At 30.4% G+C, this 22,335-nt stretch overlaps 1 protein-coding gene across 3 annotated transcripts in view; it reads left to right on the top strand.

Moving 5' to 3' along the window:
- LOC129917148 (uncharacterized) overlaps positions 1-22,335 on the top strand; it is a 131,662-nt gene that overhangs the window by 79,663 nt on the left and 29,664 nt on the right. For all 3 annotated transcript variants that reach the window (XM_055997526.1, XM_055997525.1, XM_055997527.1), the window contains exons 18-21: positions 1,337-2,305; positions 2,411-2,646; positions 8,804-9,052; positions 19,803-20,214. In XM_055997526.1, coding sequence (XP_055853501.1) covers positions 1,337-2,305; positions 2,411-2,646; positions 8,804-9,052; positions 19,803-20,214 — 1,866 coding nt within the window. The remainder of the gene's footprint in view (positions 1-1,336; positions 2,306-2,410; positions 2,647-8,803; positions 9,053-19,802; positions 20,215-22,335) is intronic.

Raw genomic sequence — 22,335 nt, 5'->3', positions numbered from 1 at the left:
AAGTATTTGCTTTATTTTTAACCCTATGTCGGCACACGGGTGCGAATTTGGCAAGACAAAAATAAAAAAATAAGGATTTTTCAAAAAGTGGTCACAAGAAAGTCTCTTTATAACGGTGAAAATATATTTTTTTGGAATTGTAAAGATAATATTCAAATTCCTCGGAAAATTCTACATCAATTGCATGTATGATTCTCTATAAAATATTGAGACTGAAAAAAGTTCTAGCGACATGAAAAAGTACAAACCAAATTCGCACCCGTGTGCCTATCACGTCACAAAAAAGACGTGTGCCTACAGAGGGTTAATTTAAGAATAAAATAAAAACTGAATAGTCCAGTTGTCTTATAGAGTGTGTTGCTATTTTTTGTAACTATCGCATTGACAATATACATTTTTGATTTGTTATTAAGTCGCTTGAATTCTAGTGAATTCGTTAAAAATCTTGTTTTCTCAATTCATAAACTTTGACTTTACTAATATTTTTTGTGGTTTAATGGTGGTTTAATGTGGTATTTACAAAACAGGGGTAACTACTTTTGAGAAAAATCTTGCCTCGAATCCTCTAATTTTGATTTTTGGTTATGTTTGAATGAACAAAAAACATCCTTTCACGAAATATATTTTGAAAACCTTGTAAATTCATTGGTCTAATTCTTGTTTTTTTTTACATGGCTTTCGATCCTGTTTAACGTGGGGTTGAATCAGCTTAAATGATAGCTTACTGTCGCAAACTTTGATCATCTCTTTTGATTATGTAGGGCTTTTCGCTCTGTGTTGAGATTTTCAAATTATTAATTTAATATGGTTCTTCTTTAATAAATATTTAATTTCTAATAAATCGTATCAGAAATTATGAAAACCACAAAAATATATTGGAAACGCATCGAAATCTAGCTTCTTAAAAAACCGTTTTTTAAAAATACCCAAATAAATACATACAAAATAGTTTTAAAATTCCATCTTCTAAAATCCCACTTATTGGAATCACAAATAAATTTTTAAAAAATCTTCATGCGTTGCGCTAAATTTAAATAACCATATCTCTCTTTTCCTCTTAAATCAGAAAAATAGTCGCAGATTTAAAGGAATGCATTTTTCAATATGAACATTTGTTTAATGACTTTTTCAAATTTAATTTTTCCTAAAAAGTTAGGTACCTACTGAAAAAATTTTCAAAATCAACTTAGTTTTCAAATAATTTTCAAAATGTTTAAAAGTTACTAGTGCGAGCATTTTTTGTCATTTTTGTATTGAAGAAAAAAAATATGTTTATCTTTAATTAAATATTTAGTGTCCTTATAAAATATTAACGTACATATTTTTTTTTTTACAGATAATGAAGTCATCACCATCAGCCGACTCCGAACGACTATCACGAATCCTCCTCGAAATATCATCCGAATACAAACTCGGTAAAATGTTCGCCTCCCCCGATTTCGATGTGGAAAAAATTCTCCCCTCAGCCATCGATACATCTCTCAAAACAATGATGTCCTCATTTCGCAACAACTGCATCCAATTCAATCCGCACATCCATTACATGAATGTCAATCCATTGGCAAAGGTAGCCTTAGTCACCTTAGTGACACATATCGATAATTTCCACAACCATTGCTCAAAATCCAACAAAGCCCACCCACTCCCTCAATATCTAGCCAAATCAGTCATAGCTTTGATGACAAATCTGAAACAAATTGAAGAGCTAGCATTAATTTACATCGAATCGAAATTCATTGATAAGTTTGTCAAAGAACATCTGCTGCGTGTTGAAGTCGTGGCAGCACTCAAAACCTTCCTACGGATATCCTGCGAAAGTATAGCCGAACTCAGCCTAATGAATCAGCAAAAAGGAGGAGCTCTTGAGATTTTCACTTTCACCTCCTGCATTGATGCTATTCTCAAGCACAAATTGATTTGGCAAGAGTTCAATTTGTCGTCATCGTCGTCGTCGATGTCCAGCGACGAAGAAGAGCTACATAAATCTGGTGACGGTGACGGTGCTGGTGCTGAAGCCAACGCACAACTGCTAAATGATGTCCTTAATATGCTTTTTGTCGTAGTAACTCAATCAATGGGAAACACGATTTTCTACAAAAAATACAAAGCCCAGTTGTTGCTTCCAATGGCTATGGAGACCGGGACAGCATCAACAACGATGACAATGATGACATCTCACACGCACCGAAGCGTGTCTGTCTTCCAAAAGGCAATTTTCCTAGCCAAGCTGATTGAGACCAAACTAGATGTTGACTACGATGAAAGCACCAAAGGATCCCAAATCAAATGTGCCACAGTGCCAATGGTATGAATGACACACTATTCCATAGCTTTTTCTTTTCAAAATTCTCATAGAATTTCTCTCTTTTTTTTTTTCTTTCATGTTGTTGTTGGTTGTTGCATCTTATAGCGAATCCTGAAATCGATTGGAATCTCAATTCTAAGGACAAATCGATTTTATGCATATGCTGTGACCCCATTGGAGATCTACCAGCAGAATGGAGGGTTGGAAGGTGGGGCAGGAAGTCGTAGTTGCGCCGCTGGCGGTGGTTATGAGAGCCAGATTAAAAGTTCGAACGGGAAACTACCCTCGATTCCGGTTGAACACCTCAGTGATGTTGATGTTTTGCAAAAATTTGTAAAGAGGTAAGTGTCGTTCGTTGTTGTTGTTGTTGTCGAAGTGATTGTCGTTGTTGTCATCGTCATCCAAGAATTATTGCAGCAAAGTTGCAAAAAAAAAAAAACAAAAAAATCTCAAGTTGTTTTCTCGAGATTTCTTTTTCTTTCTGATGCCTTCGAGCCATCATCTGGTGGTGGTATGGTGGATAAACTTTGTGTTTAGATCAACTTCAGGCTTTTGGCTGGGATTCAAGTGCAAATATTTGATAATGTTAGGTGGGTTTTGTCTAAATGCGGGTATAGAAAAGGGGGTAGGTATAGAAAAAATAATGTCCTTTGCAACGCTAAACCATTTGTGGCTGTCATTTGCCATTATAGTCTTCTTCGTTCTCATCGAGTCTATTGTTTGTGTGAGCAAATATAATGGGGGTAAATGTTTGCTTTTCGAAAAGAGTGTCAACAGACACGGAACATTTTCGGCAACAGGTAGTTACCATACATTTAACGTATTTAGGGAGTCTCTATAGTTGACCACTACTTCTACACTATGGCAGCAAAGCAGCCTAGTAAAATAAAAGTTAGAATATGTGAGGTGTGAAGTATTGATTTAGGGTCTAAAACAAATATTTGTACTACTAAGACGATGCATGAAGACTAATTTTGTTGAAATTTCAATAAAAAATAATTGGTTTTTAATTTATTGATTTGTTTTGTCATTATGGTGTGTATGCTGGTATAGCTCTTCAAATTGAATTGAATTATAATCATTATTAAACACTTAGGAAATTAAGCACTTGACCTAATAATATTCAATTTAGAGGTTTTTCAATTCTTAAAGAAGTATTTAACTAAAAATTTAAAAATTCATAGAACCATAATTGTATATAGTGCATTCATATAATGTAAGTATATAATATTATACACACCTAACCTTGTTCAACAAAAAGAGATTGTGTTTGAATTGTTTGTTAAGAGGCTTTTTTTTTAATTGTAATTTTTGGTTATCCATTTTGAATTATCCAATTAACAATTATTGCAAAATATAAAATTGAACAAATTTGTTATGCGTACATATTTTGAACGCACGAAATTTTATGCTAAATGAAGCAAAATAAAATCTATTTAAAGAGTGTTCACTTAATATTATTGATTTTGAGTCCGTTTCATGTTTTAAAAACATTTTTTTTTTTTGTTTTTAAAAAATATAACTTTTTTCTTGAAAATAAATTTTTCAACAACTGACGTCCATTTGTATTTAATTTTTTTTTATGAATCTTTTTCAATGTGAAGTTAATATTTAAAAGTTTTAGCATTAAAATAATGAAAATGTTACTCATACGTCACAGTGGCCGGTTAAGTTTAAACTTTTTTGTTTGCAATTTTGTCTTTAAGTGTTGAATTGCTTCTTAAAAACGTCACATGAATTAGACAAGCGTGTTTTCATTCTGGTTTTATCTTTTGTGGCAGTTAGAAACTCGAGTATTTCCAAGTTAAAATCATTTAAGCAACAGTAAGACAGACTACTTGATTTAATACTAACTACTAAACTAAGAATTAAGAACTATGTATATTAGGGTGGACCAAAAAAATCATTTTTTCATTATTTTAACTTGCTCTACCGATAACTTGTTTTCTCGGCAAAAAATAATGCTACCCTAATTTTTTCAGAATTTTTCGACGATGTTTAGGGGTTGCGCGCACCTCTTTTATAAAAAAAAAGCTCTTTTAGTTTTTAATTTTTTTAAAGCTTAAATAATTTTTTAATCAAAAAGCTGTTTGAGTAAAAAGTATTGAGTTTCAATAGATCTACTTACTTCAATTTTTCTTTTTTCAAAAAAAAAAATATTTTTGACTGATTCCCAGGCGTTAGAAGTCGAAATTACTGATAAATGCTTTTAAAAAAGCCTTAAAACTATGTTTTACTCTTTTTTATAACGGTTAAAATTATTTTTATCGTATTCCTCATCAAATTTACTATAAAAACCGTGCTTTTATATTGCTCAATTCTTCTTAAATTGATAAAAGTAAAATAATTTTTAAAAAAGATCGTACCAAAACAAGTGAAGGAAAATCTGGGGAGGGTACTATATCTTGGGTGCCGAGATTTGATAACGGTATTTTGTAGAGGAGTTAAGTACGATCATTTTTTACTATGGGAGAGGTGGTCTATCTGGCTCCGTTTAGGCGGGAATGGCAATTTTCTAAAAAATGACTTTAAATAATAAAAAAAATATTAAAAAACAATGGCAACACTTACAGTTATGAATGATACCTTTTTCAAAAGCTAGAACTGTACATTTTATTCTAATTTTGAAGTGTAGTTATTTCAATCAATTGTTTTTGAAATAATTGATTTAAAAGTAAAAAATTGTAAAAAAAAGTTTAAAAAAACACATTAAATACTATTTTTGTCAAGATTGTGGATTACAATACAAAAAATGGCTGATAAAATAAAGTGTCACAACTGATTCCTTATCAAATACTGAAGTCCATATGTTTGAATGCTTCCTAGTTTTTGAGAAAATTGAAAAATAAAAAAAATTATTTTCTCAGACCAACTCGAGATCGTACTTCTGGTTCCACGAAATTTTATTTTGAAAACTATCCATATATTTAAATGATGTTGTTGATTCAGCGCCTTATAATATTGAATATTGGATATGTTTTTTGATGGTGGCAAAAATATCGAAAACAGCCATAAAAATTATAATCTGATAAAAAATATTTTTTTTTATTTTTCAATTTTCTCAAAAACTAGGAAGCATTCAAATATATGGACTTCAGTATTTGAAAAGGAATCAATTGTGACACTAGTGTACACATTAGGGTGGTCCAATTTTTTGGTTTTTACATTTCCGTTGTTCCCCACTCAAAAATTGGTTGCATATGTGTTTTGTATTACACACGTGAAATTTCAGCTTTTTAGGTGAAGTGTAAGTGGGCGCTCAACAAGCTCAAAGTTTTTGCTCACATGCTTTTATAGCTGGGTCCTCATGCCTAGTAATTAACTCTTGTTTTGATTTATCAAGTGGATTAAGTTATGATGTGGTAAAGTTTTTCATAAAAAACCAATAGTTAAGTGATATTTTCACAGATAATAATTTTTGTTCATTTAAATTCGTCTGTAAGTATTTTTTGCTTAAAGTTAACAAAACAGAATTAATCAATGAAATACGAGCTAGTGACTCAAAACCAAAGAAACATGAAAATCATTTACATGGTTGTCGGGAACATGCGTGCTTATCATGTTTAAGCCAAATTCCAACCTCAAGCCAAGTCCTAATACAATATAATCAGATATTAAGGGTAAGGTAAGGGTAACAAAGTCTAATATTCCAAAGCTGATGAGCGCCCTCTTCCTTTTACTTTTGAGGGCTAAAACTTTCAGCATGTGTTGGTATTGATGTCTGTAGCAAAATAATGCGTGGGGAACTAATGAATTATATGCTTTATTTTTTTGCCTTATAACGTGGACCACACTAGTACACATAAATAGATTTTTTTTTAACCGTTGTATTTTTGATCCGCGTTCAAAATTTTTAAAAATAATTTATTGTAACTGTATATTTAAGAAGTGGTAACAAAAAGTGGCAAACTAGTTAGTTGTATGGCAAGAGGAAAATTTAAGGCAAAATGCTTCTAAAATAGCTTAAACACCTTATTGATCGCCTGAATGCTTACCTAACGCCATTTATTTAGTAAGCAATACAAATCCGTTGTTTAAAAAAACCGTCAAAAATCTCCTAAATTTCCTAAGAAACATCTGAATAACAACAAGCAGTTTTGGATGAGAGTCTTAAACCAAGATAATATATGACTTCAATGAAACTAAAACTGTTATAAATTCTGAATTGGTGATAAAAAAAATCTTACGAATTAGATAAAGTCAGTTAAGAGAAAAGAGAACAAAAATCATAAAAACCGTCATAACTCGATAATTGGACGAAAACGATAAAATTACCTCTTAAGTTTTTTTTTGACATCTGGGGCGATTACTGTGGGACACCCTTTATATTTACATATATTTCTGCCACCTACGATTGATTGCCTTTATCTGTCTCATGATGTCTTCAACTAAAAATGTTGCTCATACGCCACAGTGACCGCGTGGAGTTTTGTTAAATTAGTTAAATTAAATAATTTCTGTCTTACCAATAGCTAGAAAATAAAAATGCATTTAGTTATATTAAAAGAAATTAATAGTTTAATGTCGAGCTTTACTTAAAATCGAACAATATTCATTAAAGGTTTTGTTATATATTTTTGTTTTTGCAAATTCAGGGTCTTTAAAATTTTTACCTTTTTTGCAATTAAGCTCATTTCAGAAATTAAATTACACACTTGGTTAGGAGGTTTTAACCATATAGAAAGATGTTTTTGTAATTTTCATAACAAATTTTATATTATTTTGTAAGATTTTTCTAAATTTCTTATAAAATTCAATTGAAAAGTATTCTTTGATGAATTTTTTACATAAAAAACTTTAATATTCCAAGTAAACTTTTCGATTAGAGTAGGTAACGATAGGAAACTTTGTATAAAGTTAATAAAAAATAACTTTATTTTTGGCTTATTTTATTAGGAGTTAGTTTTATTAGTTCACGTAGAAAATGAATGGCTCATAAAAAATTTAATTTCATAAAAAATCTAATCAAAAATAAGTTATTATTCTTGTATTTGAAAAAGACTTTTAGTAATTTAAAATTTACAGACAAACAAATACAACCCTATAATTCCAGCGAAATGTCCCTATTTGTCCCAAATGTGTGTTTTTTTATTCTAATCGAATTTTTAAACGACTCCAAAAAATACTTGGGTAAAGTAAAATTTTTTTCGTCACCGACAAAAAAATGCAAAATGCTGTCTTGTTTTCTCTATTTTATGATGCACTTGTTTATGATTAGAAAAAAATAAAAAAAAACCTACATTTTTCACTCTCATTTATAATGATTTGCTATAAATCATAATGTTATCACTTTCGTTTTGCATATCCTTGTACTGCATCCGATAATGCTTAAATACTTCATTTAACTTGGTGTCCCTATTATAAGCTGTCCTATCCACACGGTAGTCCTCCTATAGTGCATCTGTATTTCTGAGTAACAGCAAGCAGCAGCATACCATATAATCTCTTTCTATATATCTCCCCCTTTAGCTAAAAACAAAAACTTCATCAACCTCGTCCTCGATGTAACGTAACCATGGAAAACAAATTATTCCCTTGTCTACAGAATCCTTGCAAATGTTTTCATACACATATATACTTTTTGTCTAGTCTAGACGCCAACAGCATATATTTCGCACACATTCATATTATATGTGCTGATGCTCTGCTATGCTGTGTGCTACTCTACATGTACCGTTAACGAATATACAGTAACTTGACAGATCACATAAAATAGCTGCAGGAAGCTCCCCACAATGAGACACTTAACAAACTCAAACCAACCGCACAACCAGTCAGTTGTTAGCTGCTTTGCTGGTAGTGGCTCTGCCACTACCTAGAGTGCGCCACCCATCGGAGCGAAGCGAAATGGCGCTCTACAAAAACCCATAACTGACTCACATTTGGGTGCCTCACCGTACGTCGTCGACGTTGTCAGTCGTCCGTATCTCGTTGTTAACAAGGCTGTATTGGCTTTGAATGCAAAGTTTCAAGTGCGTACAGGCGTTGTGTCTAATGCATAAAAACTGTCAGCTGTCAAAAATGTAGTTTTACGTTGAAAAAGTTGACAATTTCGACGTATTTCTAAGAAATTCGAAGTTCGGACAACTCATCCCTCTTTTATAATTTCGACTGTATTTAGCCAATTTTGCCTCTAGGTTACCTTTTTAAGTTCATCAAGGATCAATGGTACGTCCAACACGTCCCTGGTATGTTTGCCATTGTCATTTTTGTCCTTCAAAAGTTATTACATTAAGCTTTCGACGAAATTTTCATCGTTAGACTATTTCCGTCTGCGAGGGTACCCCTCTCATCTCTACTTTTTTTTTTCAATTTAGATAAGTTTTGCCTCAATAAGCTGGCTGCTCGTATGTTTCTGCGAATGACTGACTCTATTTATGTTATGGAATATAAGATCCTCGAAGCATTAAAACAACCAAAGGATATATCTCGCTACTCACTGCTAGCTAACTAACCAATCTCTCTATCTCTCTCTCTCTTTTTCTATCTCATTTACAGGTTATCAATTTTTGGCTTCACAACACGACAACAGTTTGAGGAGTACTTTATGACATTCCTGCTGCTAATCAATAAAGTCTACGACGAGAATATGGTCGATGTGCAGGAGCAATTTCAAATTAAAAGCGTTTGTTTAGAAGCAATCCTGGAACTTTTAATTACGTACAAAACTTTTCCGATTGTGGGCAGTAAACTTTCATATTTTCATCATACAACTCGATGGGCTCGTATTAATTGCGATAGTATTAGGTGAGTATTACTATCTTTTGTCTATCTATTTTATATATGTACCTATGTGTGTAAGTATGTTATGGATGGGTTGTTGATGGATTTCCAGGCGTTTCAAAGGAACAAAACCTAGTCGAAGGATATGGTACGTTTTGCGGAAGGTTCTCTCTTATTAGTTTCATGACTTGGCGGCATCAGTTATAATTTTGTTGCCGTTTTGTTGTCTGTGGTTAAAGGGTTCTTCAAATTAATTAATGGAAGATATAGGTACTTATGGCTTTGTTTCTTTATCATCCATGATCGGTTTTTATATCTGCGTGATTTGAGTTGGTTATATTGTGTGTGCGAACTGAAAAGAGATGAGTTGTTTTTATGGGAGTTGCCAAACTAAAAGAAAAAAAAAATTAATACAAAATTTTCATGAGACTTTGTTTGATAAGTTTTTCTGTTTTATTTTGAATTTAAAAGTTTAAAAAGACGTTTAAAAACGATAAGAGTCTATCAACTGCTTAAGTTTATACTTTTCAATATGTTCGTTTGGAACGTAACTTGATTAATCATTTCCTAGAATTTTTTTGTTAATTTAAAATTATTTCCAAGAGAAATTCACGACCGCACAGTACCTAAGTTCAGGAGAAAAAAATATGTACTATATTCCCCCAAATTCGCAATAGAATTTTATAATTTTCAGAACTAAAGCTAGAACTGCGAGCTAAACGAAATTATTCAAAGCCTTGACTCTGATATTTTAAACTTTCTGAAGAGTGTTATGTCGTGTGAAGTGTGACACACAATTTTGGGTTTAGAACGTCAGAGGTTCAATGCATTGACCGATTTCGTTGACAGTGTAATCCTAACTTGACGAAACCCAATAAGAACTTACGCGTTGTAAATTATGGTACCCGGTAAAAATAAAAGTTCGTTCGCCACTAGAATGAAGGTCTTCTATAAACTATGGGGCAAAGTTATTTAAAACTTTACTTTCTATTTCGGAAGAGTGCGGGAATAGTCTTCATATTTTACTAAATATTAAGTTCTAGCTAGCATTTTTGCCAGGCAGATAGCTATTTAGGATTTTAGGTACTTAAAACCCCATTTTTCGGTATAATCACTTTTTGCTCCCTTAAGCGCTGATAAATATTTAGCTATTGCAACACTTTTAACGAAATTCGAAAAAATAAATTTGCACCAACATTTTTCGAACGGCAGTGATTGTAGACGAATAAAACATTTATTTTGTTTAACTTCGTTGTAAAGTATTTTCTTTTTGAAGGAAAGAAAAATAGCTCCGAATACAATTTTCGTTTAAAATCCCTAAAACATTAGGGCGTTCGTTATTTTTGAATCAAGTTCCTAAGTAGAAAAACTGTTTCTAAATAATAATAATAAAAAAAAATCTTCTAATTTTTTCAGATTTTTATTTTGATACTAGATGGCGCCTCAAGAGGGTTAAAGTTTTTATCATTTGAAATGGGTATGTGCTGACTTATGAGGCCATTTTTTTAGATATAGACCAGTCAAAATTTTTTTATGAGTTTCTTGTCTAAATTAAACAACGTTTTCAAAAAGGTAGAAACTATTTTTCTAGGACCAGGGGTTTAGTCAGGACATGCATGTTTTTTTTTTGGTTGTATTTTATTTCTCATACTATTTCATATGCTTGTTTTAAAAAAACATACTTTCTTTAATAAACCTAAAAAAACCATGTATGCCCTGACAAAACCTCTGGTCCTAGAAAAATGGTTTATACCTTTTTCAAAACGTTGTTTAATGTAGACAAGAACCTCATCAAAAAATTTTGACTGAAGGCTATATCTAAAAAAGTGGCCTTATAAGTCAACACATACCTATTTCAAATGATAAAAACTTTAACCCTCTTGGGGTGCCATCTAGTGTCAAAATAAAAATCTGTAAAAATTGGAGTATTTTTTTTTTATTATTTAGAAATACATAGTTTTTCCACTTAGGAACTTGATTATCGAAAAAAAAAACATAAATAACGAACACCCTAATGTACATAATTGTATGGCTTGTAGATAGATACTCCTATTTAAATGTAACATAATAACTATAGCCGTTTTTTATTATCCCACTTGATCCATATAGATCATTAATTAACCACATATTACAACAACTACATGAGATCTTGCTTTTCATCAGGATCACGATTCTTGATCATGATGAAATAGTGGAGTAACTAAAGCTCAAAAATTGGCAATATTAGGGAACCCGGCCGAACAGCTTAGATTTTGATGATCTTTTTTTTCAAACGTCGGTAATTAAAAATACTTTAAAGTCTATAGATTAAAAATTGCCGGTGTTGCCGTTTTGATTTTTTAAATTTAATTGAAGATTTTTGTGAACAAAAACAAATTTTTTTCAAAAATTGCCGGTGTTGCCGTTTTGATTTTTTAAATTTAATTGAAGATTTTTGTGAACAAAAACAAATTTTTTTCAAAAATTTTTCTTTAATTTCATAAATTAATTGATGCCAAAAGATTGTCTAGGAAATTCAAGGAAAAAAAATATATAGAAGTGAGGGACAATCTTCCATAGTTCAAGCGATAGATGCAATTTTCTTATTAATTGACTTCAAACACAAAAAAAAAATATTTGAAAACAACGGCAACACCTACAATATTCAAATATACATTTTTTTAAAGCTAGAAGCTTAGCCATATATGTAAAATTAAGTTAATTTAATGAACGGCTTTGGAAAGAATCGTAATTGAACTCAGATCTATCGTGTTTTATGAAATTTAAGCAAAAAAAATGGTTTTGTTAAAAAAAATTTAATTTTAATTTTAAAAACAATACGGCAACACCGGCAATTTTTAATCTATAGACTTTAAAGTATTTTTAATTACCTACGTTTGAAAAAAAAATCGTCAAAATCAGAGCTGTTCGGCCGGGTTCCCTAATAATTTGCTTTAGTTACTCTTCTAGAAAAGCAAGATCATGATTCGTGATCTTGATGAAAAGTAAGATTACGATTCGTGATTTTGTTCGTAAAGCTTGTTTCTAATCTCAAATAATGTAATATACCTAATTGCTGAATTTCAATAGGGTACCATAATATTAGTACATACTTATTTTTTGCAATAAACCGACATTTTGTCTGCACTTAAAAAAAAAAACACCCTTTGTCATAAAATGTGTAGACTTATTTATTTTTTTCTATTTAAACCGTTCAATTTTCTTTGTCTAATAGCGGATTTTCCTTATTTCTCAAAAAACAGCCTTTTTATTTTTATAGGCTACCTACTAAGATTTTATTTTACATAAAATTATAATTTTATAAACAATTTGACCATTTTTCATTGGGGTATCACTTTTGTCACAGTTTTAACGTATTAATTCTAAATTTAATTTTGTCTTAAAAAAAAAAACACCCTTTCACTCAAGATACATTTTTTTAAAATTCTTTTCATTCCTATACCTGCTATCTGTACTTTACCTGCTGTAGTGAAAAATCAAACACACTTAGCACCTACACTCTTACTTTCAATCGTATTGACCATTATTTTCAGCATAAACAAAAATAACTTAAAAACATGTGTCATGTGATTATTTTCCACACACAATAGTTTTAATTTTTTTTTTGTGACCACTCTTTTGATCCTTCATTATTACCTATTCCAAAAACAAACTTTTTCTCAAGTTTCATGAAGTTAACAATTGTTTTTGATACCTTCTTTAGATGCTGCTGACTATCTTGATTTGGCGTATCTATAGCTTTAATGCTAATCACTTGATCTAGTTGTTGTTGGGTATAGAATCGTATTGTCAAGACAAACGAAAAGTAGACAAGAACAAATTCTAAAACAAAATTTAGCTTTAAAATATAAAGCTGTCAGACAAAATATTTTAAAGCCAAAATTTCCTTCATACCCTCTCATATGTAACTGTCTTTAATTCTTTAATATTATTTTATCTAATAAAAAAAGACAACATCCCGAAAAACCATATGAATAACTCAAATAAGCAACCATTTAATGTATAAATTTCAGCTTATCTTCGTCCCTTTCCTGCGAACATTTTCGAACTCCATTAAAGTTCCCTTTTCATTGAACGTTAAGTCGATCCTTCTCGTCCCCCCTCATCAAATACAAACTTCTCATAATTACTGCAATAAAATTGAATTGGTTATAACGTGTGCAAGTACATAATAAATTATCCAAAATTGTCATCCCTATTCCAACGAAATCCCTTTAAAGCTTATAAATTCTTCTCTTCTGATGCAATCGTTTCCAATCCCTTTTATAGTAGGGTAATACGATAGACCCAAGTAGTATCGTGTGCCGTCGAATATTCACTGTCGTCATCGTTGTCGTGCTTTTACACCAGTAAAATTGACAAAACCCCAAACCTAGATGTTTTTATTGCGAAATTTCATAACCGTCATAACTCGGTAAATGTTATTTGCTTTAATTAAGGAAATCCTCCGCAGATCTGAATCAAGCTGAATCTGTGTGCAAAATACACGACATTGAGCAAGCATGAAGCTGATTTAATTACACCGCACTCTTAGTTGAATGCCATGCGAGTTCTGTGTGGTGCATTGAACGATAAATAAAAATAAAAACAAAAAATATCATCAAAATAACTTCAACCCCAAAGTTCCAGAGTATCTGAATCTGAATCAGATTCTGAATCCGAAGCCACATCTCCATCAATTAAACGAATTTATTTGGCTATAAGGCAACATCTACTGGTAATCGGATAGAGAGATTATATCTTTAGTCAGATTGGGGATGTCCACAACCCCTGCCACCCGCCCCTATCTATACAATAAATAACTACGGTGACCATATTTCTTAGGGGAAATATACACAGTTAGTTGCAAAATATTATTCAATGAAATAAAGTCAAATGCAATTAAGTCTAAAAGCTAACATTAGGGTGCAATACTGTCCAAAACGGTTAATGACATTGTTTTGAAAGAGCAATATAGACTTTATTGTATTTATCTATTTATATCAGTGAGTACTAAAGATAAAAAGGGCCGCTGTGTTTTTTTTTGTCTAAGCATTTGAGCATGTACTTAATAGACCCAGAAAATGAAAAGAGTCCCAAAATGAGTCCGTTTGGTGACTGCTGACTGCACTCATTACCCCTGTCGGAATGTAGGAAGTCACTGGGAGCTTAAAACAGCTTTTTGAGAAAATCGAGCTTGAGCCAAAGCCGCCATCTTGGATTTAAGAAAAAAGAAGTTTTAGTGAATTACTCGGTCATTTTTCATTTTTGACAAAATTTGTTGAGGCAAAATTTGTAGAAAATTTTATTTTCTGCAACTTTTGTCTTAATAAATTTTCTCTATGACCCATATTTTTCGAGTTCATTTGAAAATATTATTCCCTTACTAAGCTGAAACGTTATAACCTCTTTAAGTATAGTTTTTAGGATCAACGCAATATAGGAGTGTTTTTAGGTTTTTTTGGATGAGAAATCTAGCTGCAATGTTAGTTTTTCTAAATTCCTGAAATTTTATTAACAATAAGCAATATCTTAAAATCGATAAGTTTTATGTTAACGAAAGTAAGAGAATATTAGCTGTGTTTTATTTTCCTCGTGATCCAGATCAGATTATTGTTTTTATTAGCTTTACAACAAAAGCAGAATTTTGTTAATTAAGTATTTACTATCGCTACTTTTTTGGATGAACTTTTTTAGTAAATACTTTATTCCACATGCATAAAAACTAGTAAGTACTTTTTTTCTTTAGGAATTACTAGATTTTTTTAAGGTTACAAAATACCAACTTGTAAAATTGATATAGTATATACTTTTTTATTTTAAAACCGCAATTATGAAGCCATGAAACTTATGAATAGCAGTCTTGAGTCATATTTTGACGCAATCATTTCATGGTATTTCTTAAAAATGGATGGTTGTTAATATTTGTCGAAATGGCAGAATTTTTATGTATCAATTAGCAAAAAGTTTAGAATGATCGATTATCTGGCTCAGAGTTAAATTTAAAAAAACTTTATCAATAAGTCATTATTGTAAATGAATAGTAATTTTTTTTCAATAAGTTTTTATTTTAAGGATTGTCAAGTTTCAAAACTGTTGAGACAATTTCAACTCTGAATCATATTCGAATTGCCAACAGTATATTAACTTTACTAGACATGAATAATATAGGTTTAAGGAATTCGCAATGAAAAAAAAAAAAAATGCTCTTATGTCAAAAGTTTCTTGAAATATTAAAGCTTTTACAAATTCATAAAAGATTATTTTTAAAAAATATAAAAAAAAACTTTAAAAAAATATAAAATTTGGTTTAAATTTAATTAACGTTTTTTTTTTTTAATGCATCACAAAGAATTGGAAATCTAGAGCCGCTTTTTTAAAAAGAAGTTTTTTTTTCATATAAAAATGTTCACAAAATTTTTTAAAAATAAAAATGGTATTCCATTAAGAGCCGATTTTTCAATCTTCTTATAAAAAGTCAGTTAACTGTTCGACGAATAAAGTTATTAGACTCATAAAGAATCTGATAAAAACATTGAATTTTTCAATCAAGAATAATTTATTGTCCAGAATAACAAAAAAAAAATTGTCAAATTCAAAAATATTTAAAATCAAACGTCATTTTTATTCATGATTGTTTTTGTTTTCTTGTATTCCACTGTATTTTTTTCAAAATTCTTTTAAAACAGCTATGAAAACTGACACAATATTTTTGTTGAGATTATTCCTTAGAATAATTTTTATTCATCTCTGAAAGAAGCAGATAGTTTTATTCTTATGAATAAGCTATATCAGCCTGTTGAAAAATTGATTTTTTCTCTATCCTTAGGAATAAGTACTAACTGACTGTTTAACTGACTATTGAAAAATTGGCCCTAAAAAGAAAAAATATTAATTGATAAATAAAAATAAAGTTTCAATAAAATCATTGAGTCGTTTTCAAATAGATTTTTCATACAAAATTTCGATCTTTTTTTAATCCAAAAATGATTTTATTAAAAATTTTGTTTTATTTTAATATTAAGGCCACTAAAAAGTTTTTGTTCATATTTTTGTATTGAAATTGTAAGTGTCGTTTACAAGAAAACGGTTCTATGGGAAATACCGTTAATTACGGTCCATATTTTCATTATTAAATTTTTTAAAGAAAATCGTTAGAGCCATCATGATTGTTATCTGATTGTTATCTCAAGTTCAATTTTTTTATGCTGCTGTTAAGTTCACTTTTGACTCCCAAAAAAAGGACTAACAGATGTTCATATCACAAACTCAAATTTAAGAAACAGTTAAAATTTGTATTGGATTACACGGTAAAACTTTCAGAACAATTTATTTGTAAGCCCTAGTACGCTGCTAAAGCTAAACGAAAATTTGTCTAGGTCTCCAAAGTAAAAAAACTCTTTTTTAGCAAGTAAAATGACCTGCACAATTAAATGCTAATGACAAATGATTTTAATTTTTCCAAATGTGCAGTCAAAGCTAAGAATTTCGAAACTAATACCAATCATCTAAAAAAAAAGTATTTACTATCATTTTTGGGTGAATTCTAGTATTTACTTGGATGAATTTAGTATCTACTTAAATTATTTGCCTATTATAACTGTGTTTTAAAAACAATACAGTTTTTAAATTTTTCGAATATGTTCATTATTGCCTGAGATATAATCAATTGTTCATATCTCTGGCAATAATAATCTACCGATTCAAAAAATTCAAGAACTGTATTCTTCTGTTGGTGCTAAAGTATTGAAAAAACGGCTGTAAGTTAAATAAAATTAAAAAGAGAACTATTACCAAACTTTTTTGTCCAACGTTACATATCCTTTCAAACCGGCGCGCCGCGGCGGCGTACCTACATGCAACACGCTTCCTACTATATCTCATTTGTAAATTTGTGAAAACTAGTTTAATAGCTATCATCTTACAGATGAACTTAACCCTCTTTTTGACTTTTCTGAGTCAGGTAGAAAAGCTCAATCCGACTAAACTATCGGCCGATAAAAATCTGTAGTGTGAGAATTCACCAATTAATTCTGTTTTATGTAAAAAAAAATTGTTTTAGCCTTAAAATGTATATGTTTAGAAAATTGCTGTGCCTTGATGTTTAGCCACACAGAAATTGTTTTTAACGCCGCATTAATACTTTAAGGAAAGGTAATAAAATCGCCTTAAAATAATCGTACCCAAAAGTATGAACATCTTAACGCAGCTTGAAAAGCGCTATATGTATGGTGAGGCCTAAAACCTATTTTATATTCTAAAATAAGCTCTTTTTTTTAATTTCATATGATTCCGACAATACTAAGATGTGTCGCTCGGCCTTTTTTTTTGTAAATTTTTGTGACAAGTGAAATTGAAATTTTGATTTTAAGACCTATCCTTATAAATAAAATAATAAACCTTCATGTTAAAAAAAATGTAGGTATAAAAAAACAAAACAAAAAAAAAAAAACAAATAAGGTAATAAATAATAAAAAAAAAAAAACAAATTAAAAAAAAAATAAAATTCAATTTTCAAAAAAATAAAACAACATCTGAAATCAAATCGCCCCCCAAAACAAGTATGCAGTTTTATTTGCTATATTAAGGTGCATTTTTAGAAAAAAAAATTTTTAAATCGTTAGAGCAATTTTTTTAAAAAACTAATTTTTTATAAATATTTTTTTGGAAAAAAAGTTTTTAAAATAAAATTGTTATGCCATTTCGTAGAAATCACTAATCAACATCTAAAACCAAAATTTCAAAAAAATTCAATGTCCCGTTTTCGAAAATTTGATTTAAAAAAAAAAATTTCAAATTTTTTTAAAAATCCAAAAATTATTTTTTTCGAAATTTTATTTTTGGTTTATAAAATAAAATTATATAAATGCTTGTGTATAAAAAATTTCGTTGAAATAACACAAGCAGTTTTGCAGAAAATCAGATTTGAAAAAAGCGGTCCTATGCAGGTACCGTTAATAATGATTTTCAAAAAAAAATTTTTCTTCAAAAGATAGACATTGTTAAAAAACTAACATTTGAATTTTTTTAACAAAATCGTTGGAGCTGTTTTCGAGAAATTAAACTTTTCCGAAATTTTTATATAACAGGTACCTACCGTTATTTTTGGTCCAAACAAATTAATTCCAAAAATCCCTCTCGAGAGTCTCCAAAAACTGTCAATCGGTCCATTCATTTAGGCTCTAGTTCCTTATACAGACAGACAGACGGACTTCCGGGACCCACTTTTTTGGCATTGTCTATCATCGTAATGTCATGAAAAAATGTTATCTCAACTTTTTTTTCTGTACGAATGCATAACTTGATATATCGCAAGTAAAAATTAGAACAATGCAATTTGGGCCTAGTAATGCATTTTTTTTTTATTGACCTATTATAGTGTATTACGATACACCGATAAAAAGGTTCCCAGAGATAGTTTTTTAAGCCAAAAATTTAGCAAAAAAAACTTTGTCGTTATGTTTGGAAACTTAAATCTTATCATAAAGTTCTTTATCTCAAAAACGTTTTTTGGTTTTACAAAAAATTTAATATTCAGTAGGTATATTGTTGAACATTGTAATTTTGTATTATTTCAAGTTCCTTAATAATTACCTTAAAACATAGCTGGCCAAAATATACATTTTTTGCTATAGAAGAAATAGCACACCATCCAGTTTGATTTGATAAGTTTCTTGTCTACATCGTGGGGCGCCATCTACATATAGCGTCAAAATAAGAATCTAAAAAATTTAGGTTTTTTTTACCTATTTTGAAATAGTAACGAAGAAAAAAATAACAAAAATAATAAAAATTATTTAAATTATTTCTATTTTAAGTGGAGCGATTGAATATAATTCAATTTTAAAGTTCAAGTGACCTCAACTCCAAATTTATAAAGCGTTTCGCCCAGGTACGACAGTGGGCTCATCAGTTAGATCTGTCGTACCCTTACTTTTCTAAGGTCTGAATTTAAACAAATTCCCTTTGAATATTAGAATTCACAGTATATTCATGCTGTGAGTTTTATATAGTGTCGGTAAACATCGACCAAAATAAGGCGTCTTAGTAAGGGTACGACAGATCTAACTGATGAGCCCACTGTCGTACCTGGGCGAAACGCTTTATAAATTTGGAGTTGAGGTCACTTGAACTTTAAAATTGAATTATATTTTGAAATAGTTTTTCCACTTAGGAACTTGATTCTCGAAAAACCCTTAAATTTAATTTTGAAGTTCCTCCAGATGTGTGAGGGCAGAATATCTTATTGGGCTCATAATCTTACCGATAATTCTAATAACTTGTATTTTTTAAAAACGAGTTTTTAAGCGATTAAAAAAAAAAACAAAAGGAATTAGGTAAAAATATTATGGCAACCCTGTTATGCTGTATTTTACTCATATTGATATTTAACTCTATTTTGTTTGCAGCACGTTTGTCAAAAATGTTTCTAGCTATCGTACCTAACCTACTTAGAAATGAAATGAGTGTTTTCCTATCCAGTTTTTGTTAAAAAGAATGTTTATTTCGCCAAAATATTGGTTAAGTTTATTTTTGGATACCAAAGACTCTTAGATGTAAATTTGAGCACATTTCAAATGTGCTCAAGTTGCACCTTAACACTCTAAATAACCCCTTTCTTACGTCACAATTGCTTGTATTAATAAAAGACCGTATATGGTCACCATATAATAAATAACAAAATAAATAAAGAAAAAAAATATACCTCAACAGCAAAACAAATTAAATTATATTTCAAATTTGCTATTGTAATTTTCTTGTGTTCCTTCCCCCTTTCGTTTTCGTTTCATTTCAGTTTGAAAAAATTACACAAAGTCCAACTATTGGTATCGGACTCGAATGTATTCTACCATCCGAATTTGGAGCGCAACCTGTCACCAATGGCCGACACAAGGGACAACATTATTGGAACATTGTCCTTTCAGCCCAATCAGTATGATCTCAATTTTATTTGGCAACAAATGGAAGCCTACAACAGCCCAAATAGTCCTACACGTGGCGGTGGTGGTGGTAATGGTGATGGGTTATTATCATCCAGTGAATCAGCGGCAGCAGCAGCAGCGTCAAAAACGTCAGGTGTAAGCCTGCCGGCAGATGGCAAAGAGGATATTTTCACTAGGAATTTCCGTCACTTCACCGATAACTCTGGAATCGATTTTAGGAGCAGCTCTCAATTAATATTCGATGTGCTAATGCAAATCAATGAGGTATGGTATTTAAATTTAATACTCGTATAATTCTTGTATGTTACAGTGGTGTTCAAAAAATTGTTGACCAAATTTATGAAAAATTAAAAAAGTTTAATTTTTCTTCTATCTTAAATTTTACTAACTTTTTTTGCACATTAGTGTATTTAATTTATATGTACTTAAAAGGTACTTTATACTCTCGAATGTAGTCTCCTCGAATAGTGTTTGGGGGATTTTCTAAATTGAAATTCGTTCCAAATACATTTTATCATGCTCGCACTGAAAATTTATTATTCCGTCGAGGTGGCTGTCTGAATCCTTAAAACGGTATTGCGCGTCATAGGATTTTAATTATAGATGCCATTTGGGCTAACCAAGCCCCTAGTTGACCATCAATATTGTGAACGAGACGAGTTTTATAATGAATGAAGGATAAATTAATGTACATTTTAGAGGGGTGCTCCGTTGCAGTGCAGTGCACATCAAATATATACTGCATACAAAAGTTGAAGTAGGTATGAGCTGTGTGGTGACGTAATTGAGCAATCTATCGATGTATTAAGAGGGCTTTTGATGTAGTTTATAATTATACGAGTGTATAGTAGAATTTTCAATGTTAAAGAAATATCAATCGTGGTATGGAATTATTTGGTTAGATTCATTCTTATTGAAAATATTTAAAGCATTTATTGATTTTGTATAAAATTTCTATGAACTTATTAAAAACTCTGCAAATAATTTTCGAACTTGTTGTTTTTTCGTCTCTTTGACTCAAGAAATTTACAATGGTTTGTTTTTAATTGCAGAATCTATGAATTTCACCCTGAATTTCTTTGAGTCTAATTTCCTTGCAAAAGCTCAAAAGAGTTTTAAAATGTTACACATTTATTACCAGCTCTCGTCCCGTTATTGGAACGCTTAAAATTACACGCAGAAAGATAAGACACTTTGAAATAAAATGATACCCATTCAAAATCCAAACGTATTAAAAACAAAAAGATTTCTTATTAAAATAAACGAAATCTGTTAAATTTAAAGTGAACATCATGCATTTTAATAAGAATTTTCTTCTTAAAAAAACACGACTAGAAATGGAAAGGTTTCTAATTAAATCTATTAATACATATATTATTAATTTTTTTTTTGTCAGTAGCATTATTTTTAAGTGAGACAGCGAGTGGTGGTCAAAAATTGGTTAGCCTGATTGTAAAGCACTCTACTAGTAACCATAGAATTGTAGGGTCGTTCCCCAGTGGGCTGCCAATTTTTGTTTAAATAAAAATGTCTTCACATGAAATAAAGAAGATTTTCTTATAAAATTGGACGGATTATTTTAAATTAGCACATTTATGAAATAAAGCAAATTTTGTCCCTTAATTTAAGACGAAAATCTTCTTAGCAAAAAACTATGCAGAAATTTACATAATTTAAAACAGAATCTTCTTGTTTTAAGAATGTCTTTTTTTCGCGTATACATATATTAAGCTTACTCGATTTTTCCACTCCGCACTGAATTCAACGACTTTTGCCCTTGGTTGATGTTGTGAGTGAATTGAACTTGTATAACTCCCTCATTTTTGTTTTGTTCCATCTCTGCTTTGATCACCTGCCAAAGTTGAAGGTCGTCCTCTTTTTCGTGACATTGTAGGTTGTACAGATTTACATAAGTGCTGATGTTAAAAAGGGCCAGAATCTGAAGCTAGATCGTCATCATTTTGAAAACCATCACCACATCATTCAAACAAAAAAATTTTTTTTTGTTCAAAGCATTGTTGAAAATATTGTTGGAAACGACGAAAAAAAAATACTGCAAAAGTTTCAGACCTTAATGTTAAGATTTAGTACCGCCGCATCCCAAATTTCTATTTCCCATACGATTTGTATGGGAAAGGCCAGATTTAATCATTTTCTTGTATAAAATTGAACGCTCTACAAAAAAGCTAATTTACACACTTATTTTTTCTATAGAAAGTCTTCGAATTCATTTTACAAAAAAAAAAAAATAAAAATCCCACAAAAATCAGTAATGTAAGTCACGAACGCATGATAACCCATATATAGCGTTTGGAAAAAACGTCAAAAAAGACAAAAATTATTATAAAAACAAAAAAAGAACTTCGTTAACATATAAAAGTATAA

Source organism: Episyrphus balteatus, chromosome 3, assembly GCF_945859705.1.
Source record: "Episyrphus balteatus chromosome 3, idEpiBalt1.1, whole genome shotgun sequence".
Classification (NCBI taxonomy): domain Eukaryota; kingdom Metazoa; phylum Arthropoda; class Insecta; order Diptera; family Syrphidae; genus Episyrphus; species Episyrphus balteatus.
This window is presented reverse-complemented; position numbering and strand designations above follow the sequence as displayed.